The sequence below is a fragment of the Bradysia coprophila genome, unplaced genomic scaffold (genome assembly GCF_014529535.1).
Source record: "Bradysia coprophila strain Holo2 unplaced genomic scaffold, BU_Bcop_v1 contig_732, whole genome shotgun sequence".
In the NCBI taxonomy this organism is placed as follows: domain Eukaryota; kingdom Metazoa; phylum Arthropoda; class Insecta; order Diptera; family Sciaridae; genus Bradysia; species Bradysia coprophila.
In genome coordinates this window covers 5,310,777-5,321,447 of record NW_023503972.1, presented here as the reverse complement: position 1 = coordinate 5,321,447, position 10,671 = coordinate 5,310,777, and the positions used below count along the sequence as shown (strand labels likewise).

Below are 10,671 nucleotides of genomic sequence, written 5' to 3'. Positions count from 1 at the left end.
AAGCACGCTAGGAATGAGTTTTTGGGTATGAGGGTGAGTTTTGTCCATAATTTATATCTCCCGTTGGCTGTAACTTAAAATTCTGAAAAAATTCTCAAAAAATGTCTGTATGGATAGTAACATCTGTGATTATTTGCAGAATTTTTGGACACCTCCTTTGGGGTTAAAAAATTCACTCAAAAATTGTTTCGAAAAATTGAATATGTTCCACCATTTTGAAAAATCTGAAAAAAATATGCAAAATACATGTCCATAAGACCAATCAATGGTCAAAATACCGAGTTAAATCTGTACCTCCAACGTACGAAAAAAAATCGCACAATTTTTCTCTGCATTTTTTCACCCTTAAATAAGGGGCCAAAAAATCTGATAAAAATCTCAGATGTTACCCTTCATACAGACATTTTTTGAGAATCGTTACAGATTTTTACGTCAACACACTAGAGAGAAATAAATGAAAAACAAAATTCACATTTTCGTCAATAACTCCACTATAACTCCATTATGGAGTTTGATACTACACTAAAAGTAGTTCTAGGCCAAGACCTTTCGAATGATGTATCATATGCTTTAGTTCCTTTGGGGGCACTTTTTACATGCTAACCCTGCTATGCCCTTTGGGACAAAATTATGCTTTACCGGTAAAGAATAACAACTCTCCTTTAGCGCGCAACTCCGATGCAACACATTTTTTTTCATTGCAACTCTTTTCCGATTTCAGTTGGTTTTTCTTTTATTTCAGTTTCAGGTCAACCTAGAAATTTGCCTAGTCCTCACCTAATTACCAGACCTAAAATAAAGTTTTATTGTTCAGCCTGAACTGATTGAATCAGTCTGATTCAAATCATGTTATATTTTTAGCAATATTTTTGTAGTATTTCAATATAAATTACTTAAAGCCGGAGCATTATAACTTGGTCGATTCTACTCATTTAATTCATTTTTAAATAATTGTAGTTTTCGAAGAAATCATTTCGAAAACATTACAGTATAAAAGCTTAGAAGCGTGCATTTGAACGGATTACCCGCATGTATACCGCGAGTAAACAGCTCTATTGCGCATGTGTAAGCTTTTATACTGTAATGTTTTCGAAATGATTTCTTCGAAAACTACAATTATTTAAAAATGAATAGAATCGATCAAATTATAATGCTTCGACTTTATGACAAATTCAAGATAAATCGATCGCTAGTTTTATTGAAATTACCACTTGGCGTATTTCGCACTTACTTACTTGCATAACGCGCACATGCCTATTGTTTACGAAATTAGAAAACTGTTTGAATTAAAACAACGTCAACTACATGAATCATCCTAATTATTTATTAATTCCATTTATTATTGTCTTCGATAAGTTATTCATATTGGTTGTCTAAATTAGACAGTTCAATTGTCTAGTTACCAGCCAAGGCTATGTTTAAACAGCAGTTTTGTTGTTGAAAATACCCCAACCAATTAATAAGAAATGCTCGAAAATTGAGCGAAAAAAACTCTGAAATCACATCTGGTTAGATGAACCCTTAAATTTCGTTCAAGTCTGAATTCGAACCAGTTTCTTTATTTGTTTATTACCCCTCGGAAATAGTGTTCGCGTCTATACCTGGTAGTTGTGCGTCAGAAACGACAAGAAAATATTTTTCGAGCATTCCCAATTCACTTGGAGACTCAGAGATCATCTAACCGAAAATAGATTTTCATTTTCAAGAGTATAAAAAAGCTACACGTCGTTGTAGTTGCATATAGTTTTCAGGCTTACTACACGAAAGTATGAAAAATCTAATTCGACTTTCGGTCGCAATCATACTTGCCACATTTGGCAACACAGCGAATGGTAAGTCAATTCAGAAATACGATAATTTTGTTTCACTGAAGTTGCGAATGGGCTTCATCGCCCTTCTTTCTTCAAAGAAAAATTAAATGAAATGAGTCGATGATTCTGGATGTATCGGAAGCAGTTGTGAAATGTTTGATAGAACACAGCTCTGCTAGCAGTGCTATGATAGAATCATGACGGACTAACCACGATTTTTCCTTATTCGCTTACAGCATTTACTTGCACTGTGACGGGGTTGTTTGCGAACACCGACTCCAATGACTGTAAAACATTTGTAAGCTGTGGCTACAGCTTGCAGCCCGAAGTTCATAGCTGTCCTGAGAATACATTTTTCTGGCCCGCAAAACAAGGATGTTTCAGTCAATACAACTGCGCCACAAACTCAATGCCCAGCAATACGAATCCATGTGAAGGGAACAACTATTACAGCATTCCGGACCCTAGTTCCTCGGACTGTTCAAAATATATTCAATGCAACCGGGGCTACGTTTACAACAACGGTATAAGCTTTCCATATCCGCAAGTCACAAGCGTACAATGTGATAGTGGAACAGCATTCAGACCGGATACTGGATGTGTCAGCGGTTATGTGTGTGCCAACTATCCATGCACCAGTGAAGGTTACTTTCCGAATTCGAACAGTGTTGATTGTACGACTTTTATTGAATGCTGGAAACGTGATCTTTGGCTTAACAACGGCCAAGTGACGACATTGCACTCAAATGTGGTTACATGTCCAGCTAATTCAAAGTTCAATCCTCAATTGGACAAATGCGACTCGTTCTACAATTGTGATGGAAATGATCCACACGCTGGAACTGATCCGTGCGGCCAGGTCAACTGGGATAACACAATAGTTGCGAACCCTTTTGACAGCACCCAATCATCGTATATATCGTGTAGATATAGCGACTCTGTTGGTTATTATTCTGGTGGTTTCGTTTATCGAAATGGTATTTTGAAGGAACAATGTCCTGCCCAAACATTCTTTTCATCACTTCTGGGAAAATGCTACAGCGCCCATGTTCCCAACGAAAATTGTTCAAAGGATCCATGCAGTAGTGGACCGGGTAAATACGTTAATTATCCTTCCGGTGGTTGTCAAACCTTTATCGAATGCCGAGATGACACCACCGACCGCATATTGTATGAACCGACCTACGAAATTCGCTATTGTCCACCGGGAACACTTTTCTCACCAACAACGGGTAAAGCAACAGGTAAATGCATATCAGGATATTCTTGTCCATCGTTCCCGGCAAATTATTGCTACCCAGCAATTGCAACGACCACTACATCGACAACAACAACATCAGCACCAGCATAGAGGGATTTGTTTTTAAAGATTTGAAATGTTTGAAAGAAATTCATTAAAGCATTCACGCTACGCCATACTTTTGCCTCATAACTTGAATGAGTAAATGAGTGGATGAACAAATGAACCGAAAATTCATTTTACCTCTCTCTGATGTTAAAATTCGTGAAGGAAATCATAACAGTAACTCAACTCAATAGCGCAGTGTGTTTACCTAGGTTTCACATTGAATTATTAGTTGGCCAGTCATGGGTTCGAAATCTAACCGCAACACATATGATTCCATTTGTCAGATTATGTCCACAATAACAACTTCTGATGAATAGGTTCAATGGTTTGCGGCTTAGATGACAAATGACGAACTCTATCTGGTATTAGGGGTAAACCATTATGGTTCGTAAAGTTCGTAAGTATGGTAATCTCATGAACTTTTGACATGTCTACCATATATTAAATGTCGAAAGTGTACGAAATCGCCATACTCACGAACTTTCCGAACCATAATGGTTTACCCCTATTGCATCGTTTGTAAATGTCCTTCGGTCATGACGGTGTTGTGCTGTCTTTTTATTAAAGCGGAAGGCTACGATACAACTGAGTTGATCACGGGGACAGTGGCAACAATTTAAATTTTATCGAGGTTACCCCACACCCCATCGAACTTTAAAAAAATTGTTGGTGAAATAAGAACTGTATCTACTACAATAGTTCTAATGTGGGCGCTTGTCGCCAAGACCGAAAACGCAACTTCACAACAACAAACAAGAATAGACCGGTTAAAGCCTGGTGAGGTCTTTTTTCTAATTTCTGTTTGGAACTACCAACTACCAACTATTTGACCTACCAAAACTACCACATTTTCGAATTGCAATGTTAACTGTGAGCTATCGGTGATCAGATAACAAATAATTATTATTTGCCTGGTGTCGATATGCTCATGGTGGCTTTGCAATTTTGAATGTCAATCCATCTCGCAACTACCAACTACCAAAGCTATCGACTACCAAATTTCCGATTTATAAATAGCCGAGCATGTAGAATAATTTCGTCAGTCGGTGCGTAGTTCTCGAATAGTAAACATCTCTTCTCCAAAAATTACGTTTGGAAGTCAATTATAGCCTTGGTAGTCCAACTACCAACTACCAAATTTTCGAATTGCAATGTTAACTGTGAGCTATCAGTGATCAGATAACAAATAGTTATTATTTGCCTGGTGTCGATATGCTCATGGTGGCTTTGCAATTTTGAATGTCAATCCATCTCGCAACTACCAACTACCAAAGCTACCGACTACCAAATTTCCGATTTATAAATAGTCGAGCATGTAGAATAATTTCGACAGTCGGTGCGTAGTTTTCGAATAGTAAACATCTCTTCCCCAAAAATTACGTTTGGTAGTCAATTATAGCCTTGGTAGTCCAACTACCAAATTTTCGAATTGCAATGTTAACTGTGAGCTATCGGTGATCAGATAGCAAATAATTATTATTTGCCTGGTGTCGATATGCTCATGGTGGCTTTGCAATTTTGAATGTTAATCCAGCTCGAAACTACCAACCACCAAAAATACCAACTACCGACTGAGAGCTACCAAAACTACCAAATTTGTGGAACAGACAGACGGACAGACGGACAGACAGACAGACGGACGGACAGACAGACAGACAGACGGACGGACAGACAGACAGACAGACGGACAGACAGACAGACAGACAGACAAACCGGCCATAATAGGGTATTTTTTCTAGAAGAAAAAAGACCTAAAAAACATAATGGTTTGCGATAATTCGAGTAAAACACAGGAGGGAATGTCTAGTCTACGGACGGTTAAGTTGGACCTTGTACATTGCAGGGGTTTATCATTTGATAAATTATCAATATTGATGAAAATTTTAAAGAAATTAAATTTAGATTTTCAGTAGAGCGAAACTCTTAATAAGGCAATTACGGGAAATTTATCAAACTCTCTGCTGCAAGGCAAATGGAGGTATTTGATTGCATTGACTATTCTCTTTTCCTCTGTGCTTTTGGTTTATTAAAAGAGGAGGTGAAAAGCACAGCATTGCTACTAGCATGCATGAACACCGAATTGACAAATATCACGAAGGCGAAAGGTGAAGTAAGAAGAGGCTTTTGAAACGATCTTGTACGGGTCGGGCTTGAAGTCTATGCTTATAAGGCTAGGTGCACAGAGCGTTGTCATTGTATTTCTATTGTTTCATCTGAAAGGCAAACCAACAATTGTTGTGTATGTGAACGAAATTTTACCTTCCCTTTTAGTTCAAGTGCGCATAAAATACGTCAATCCAAAGAACACAAGTTGTAAAGCGGAAAAAATATAATTTTAACTGTTCAACAACTTTCATGACAATTATTTCAAAAATTATTTCCTTATTTTCCTCACTTTCATTTCAACGCTCTTGAGACCGTAAAATTTTTTACCAAACAAATCCTCCCAAACTATACCAACTACATTATCGTATGACTGCGGTCCTTGGATTGCTATTGATCGTCTCTCGGTCATCCAAATTCCATTCAAATTGGATTGATAACAGTTCACATACCACCAGGCACCCCGAGCGTAATCAGCACAGTTCTTCGGTCTAATATCTTTGTCACTGTCTACTGTCGAGAATACAGAACCATTGTGATGCGACAATTTGTCGGGAACTGGCAATCCTCCGTACGAAAACGTTCCAATGAAAAGTTTGTATTTTTCGTCCTCGGAACCAATTTGAAATGGTGAATATTTAACGGTAGCAAACTCATTAGCCAAGTAGCCGGTCAATTCAATTCTCAGTTCGTAATCGTAGTTTAGTGTTATTTGGCGAATAAAATTATTACCAAGCCAATGTTCGCTGTCCACGTAGCCGAACCCGTTTCGGTATTCCTTCCAAGTTCGTTCGAAATCAACCAATCCATCGAACCTTGTTTGAACAACAATCCACCACCTTCTGCATCCATGTCACACCAAACTGGGAATGGTCTTGCGGAGGCTGCAGGTTTGATACGATAAACGCCACTTATAGTAAATCCTTTGTTCAGCGCATCTTCACAGTCAACAAGTTTAGTAAATTGCAAATCTCTTAGCCTCAAAAGACTTGATTCCACTTTCGTCACTTCCACAGCTTGGCAATAGATGGCTAAGCCACTAACTAAAAGTACTTTTATCAGCACACAATTCATGTTTGATTGATCCTCTGCAGAGAACATCACCTTTTTATATCAATTAGTGAAGCGACTAAATGAATTTACAGATGACAATAAAATAGATAATTTAATCGGATGCTTTCATCGCCTGAAAAAGACAGAACCAATAAAAAAAAACCTTCAGGAAACAATCAACCTGCAAAACCCCGTATCTTAAGAATTTACTTGCAAATTGGTTAATAAAATTGTCCATAAATGAGGTTGCTATCTGAATACAAATAGAATTATTTTGCGACAGCATACCAATCTTTTTGGATCTTGGCTTAGTTAAGCTTCGTCACATCCAAACCATTCAAGTGAATTAATATTTGTTTCGGAAACATTATCTCTTCCATTGGGTTTTTCTTTCAACATTGCTTTCATCCTGAGAATGGATTTTAGCGAACCATACTGAGATATTTGAGATATTGCTGCTACGTGCTACGAAGGAAATTTAAAAATCAGGAATGAGGGAGTCGTTCGGTAATGACCTTTTTTATTCACGAAAAAAGTGGAAACGTTTGGACAACAAAAAATCCAAATTGATTTGTTTCATCAAACTGGGTCCGATCTGTGGACAGTCTCTCCATTCACATTCAATCGACCGCGAACACCAACTGTAGCAACCATCGAACCCTTCACCCGTACAATAAGACGATCGTTTTTCGTTTCAAGAATCGTTCCGTCGAAGCCCGAACTCTCAAGCTGTTTCCGGATCATGTCGCCAGTAGCCGCCACATCTTGAACAATATCATCGAATACGGTTATCCTTTTCGTCTTTCCGGTAATTTCGGCTCTCGCCGTGTAATCCATACGTAGATCGTTTATCCGATCGTACCACGCCGATATTTTTACCTCACTGTTTGGCGGCACACTGACGTCGTAGGACATTTTGAACGTTTTGTCCTCGCCACTTTTCCAGTTCTCGTTCGCTTCAAATCCCACCTCAAAGGTGTTCTCAATTTCGCCTTCAGCCAGGAATGGTATTCCCGCTTTGCCCTTGACCTTCAAAGCATTTTTTATTGACTGGGATAGACCCCAGGAGAACTCATTTCTGATTGTCTGCGACACTTCAACCGCTCGTCTCAAACTTGCCGGACTGTTATTGTTTATCGTGTATTCGTCAATCAGCGCCTTTTCAGTGGTGTGTTTGGCCAGCTCGTCTCCAATTGGCCGAACAAATTGGAAATTATCCATGTGCAATTCCAGTTCGATTGTAGGGACAAATGTGTACGGATAACCTGCGTCAAAGCCAGGTTTCACATACAGATACGCTCGATGATTGGGAAGTTCGTGTTGGGCCAATGTGAAACCGTCAATTTCCAATTGCACGCGGTGCTTATTTTTGGGATCACCTAGAACATTCCATGTGTGAATGTCGGGAAGATGATTGTTTACCCACTAGATAATTGTTACAATCGAAAAATTATAATTAATCCAAAAAAAACTGCAAGAAATTCAATTTTACCGGTATCATCATATATTTCACTTTAAGAGCATGACCATCCACAGCTACCCATTCCGTGCCAGCACTATTTATACGTTCGAGCGTGAATCCCGATCCAATATTCCTAATTGCAATGTCTCCGTTGGTCTTCATCACATTCGGATCTGGCTTTTGAAAAATCCATTCCGAATTCGTAGTGTCGTACCATTTCTGATCGACATTACTACACGCAAGGCTAACTCCTCTGTTCTTGTCTTCCCGAGTGTCCTGAAAGGTTTCCCAAAACCAAGTCACAAAACAGCCGGGCTTTGTGTCGTCGAGCCATCGGTACGGTAAATTGAAAAACAGATTCGTGCCAGCTATTGGATCCAATGGCTTTAGCTGTGCCGATGGATTACCTTCCAAAGTTCCATCTTCAGTGTTCCTGACATGATTTTGTAACGGTTAACGGATAAATCACAAATACTTTCGAAAACACTTACGCTTCTGGTGAATTAGCGCGGACAAGCGTTAGGCACACAACTAGTAAACTGATGATGAGTAATGCCGATGCCATTTTACGCAATTTTTAGTCACGTAAAGCAAAAATATTAGAGAATCTACCGAGCTCCTGCTGTAGATATGCAACAACTGACTAGTTTTGACTAATATCTTTCCTGAACGACCGTTTTGATCTGATCACTGAAGCACTGCTGCTCTTATTATATTCTGGAATTCTGAAAAAGAATGACCTGGCGAGGTTATCAGTAGTAGTATGTTCTGTTGTATAATATCAGAAATACGAATCAAAATATTTTGTTCGTATAATGGAATCAGTTAACGTTTTACTTGTTTAAAATCAATATTCCGGCTGGCTGATCACATCAAGGTCTATTGAAATATTCCAAGGTTTCATACGACGAGGTTACGGTGTCTCCTATTATTGCCTAAGTTGCAGTTAAAAGAACAAACTGGAAATGGGGCGGTAGAGTCGAATTAATGAGCTTCTTTTTAGAAAATTAATTAATTCGATTTTGTTTTATTATTCGTAAGTATTGAGACCCTGAGTTTGATTAATGGGAATTATAAGCTAAGTTTAGTGTTTTTTCAATGTAAATAATTAGATGCTGATGAGGCAAAAATAAAATCTCGAAACGTCCCAGAAAAACGAAGTTTTTTATTTGTCGACCAGAAAATTAAGGAAAACCACAACCCTCATTCACTATTAATATGCTACTCTATGCAATTGCATTCGAAAAACGGCATAGGGTTCATAGGGTTCTCGCACTTGTACTGAGATTAAAATTGTTTGTACTAAGTGTTGCACTTCAATTCAATCCTGTGTAGGTGATTGTAAGTGCAGCTCTTCATCATTGAGTTTCTAAGTTTGACACCGAAAAGGGTCTTCCCGGAAATTTAAAAGCCTGATACATCCAGCACAGTATTTTTTTCGAAGACGTCGACACAGACAAACTCGATGGAATTTATAACTTCGGTTTCCGAGTCAAGGGCGAGAGGTGGTCAAGTTGATGTGCTGTACACTGACGTCTCGAAAGCATGCGACCGCATCGAGCACAACATTTTACTCAGGAAGTTGGCAGCTCGTTAGAGCGCGACTAAAAAGTTGGTAGGTCTGGCAGAAACGTTGGTGGATTTGATGGTTTAAACCTACCAATTTTTTTTTGTTAAATCCACCAAAGCTTTTGCTAGACCTAGATCCAACTTTTTGTCTAAATATACTATAATCAGAAGTTGGTAGGTTTAAGTTGGTCGATACTTCAAAGAGATGAACCACGGCAGAGTAAAATAAACCAGGCAGGAGCGGTTCATTTTCGAAACGTCAAATAAGGGACCTAATACACTGGATGAAAATGAACTCAAATGAACGCTGACATAAATTGAAGAAATTTATTCGCAAAAAATATAGGGCTACTAGATTATTCAGGCCCCTAGTCAAATCAGCGCTCATGCCTGGTTAACTTTACTCTGTCGTGGATGAACGGACCGAAATAGTCAAGATCTTTCAACCGACAATCGATCTGAAATAATTCAGGGAGGTGTGTTATCCTAAATGGAATTAGAGAAGCTACGCGATAGTAGTCAATTAACTTTAAGGTGGACAGTCGTGGTGAAAACTCGTATGTACGTTCACGTTATTATCTTCAGTCGAGGTCTACCCTAAGCAGAATAGATTAAGGAATTTGTTTATGTATTGTCCGTTGACATAAGTAGATCGGCACCGGTTTCTGGCACAGTATATAAACACTGAAGGTAAAGGTGCTCCGTTTACGTAAACTCCGCCTACATTCTATTGTTTGAACACATCTGTTAAGTACACGGATGAGCTAAACGGACGACACTGAATTGGGCTTAACGCAAATCCGCAAGAACACAAAGGCCCCTGCTTTCGGATGAATATAGTTTTTATAATGTTGGACACAAGTCAAATTTACTTTGTTAGGTTGCAACATATGTCAAAACTCAATACTATACAAACACTTCCAACAACATTATCGCGCCAAACGTCACGAATGCAACATAACAAATCTTATATTCACCCGGAACTTGGGGTCCGCATTTCCAAAGTATATAAACACTGAAGGTAATGCAGACCCTCAGCGGATCAGAGAAATTGCGTATCCAAACTTTCAGGTGAATTCATTTTCGTATGTTGTATAACTTAGACTTGTGCAACATGACGGCCCTAAATCCTTCCAATTCACCACTAAATACAACTTGACGCAAACAAATTTTATATGTGGGCAACATAACGCTGCTAAATCGTTCCAAATTTACCACTAGTTGCAACTTGACGCAAACGAATTCAATACGTGTGCAACATGACAGAGCTAAAATTCACCTGAAAGTTTGGATCCGTGTGTAACTGTGGATTTGATTCAGTGTTT

General features: G+C 38.7%; 2 protein-coding genes and 1 pseudogene across 2 annotated transcripts; 1 reads left to right on the top strand and 2 right to left on the bottom strand.

Annotated features, from left to right (window-relative positions):
* Nucleotides 1–1,692: 1,692 nt before the first annotated feature.
* On the top strand, nt 1,693–3,191 carry LOC119084323 (latent-transforming growth factor beta-binding protein 4-like). Its single transcript, XM_037194250.1, has 2 exons — nt 1,693–1,832; nt 2,048–3,191. The coding sequence occupies exons 1-2, from the start codon at nt 1,769–1,771 to the stop codon at nt 3,160–3,162; spliced, it is 1,179 nt and encodes a 392-aa protein (XP_037050145.1). The 5' UTR covers nt 1,693–1,768; the 3' UTR covers nt 3,163–3,191.
* Nucleotides 3,192–5,493: 2,302 nt separating this feature from the next.
* Nucleotides 5,494–6,354, bottom strand: LOC119084322 (annotated as a pseudogene).
* Nucleotides 6,355–6,807: 453 nt separating this feature from the next.
* On the bottom strand, nt 6,808–8,475 carry LOC119084321. The gene is made up of 3 exons (XM_037194249.1): nt 8,269–8,475; nt 7,808–8,210; nt 6,808–7,740 (listed from the first exon to the last, which is right to left on the bottom strand). The coding sequence occupies exons 1-3, from the start codon at nt 8,340–8,342 to the stop codon at nt 6,895–6,897; spliced, it is 1,323 nt and encodes a 440-aa protein (XP_037050144.1). The 5' UTR covers nt 8,343–8,475; the 3' UTR covers nt 6,808–6,894.
* Between the last annotated feature and the right edge of the window lie 2,196 nt (nt 8,476–10,671).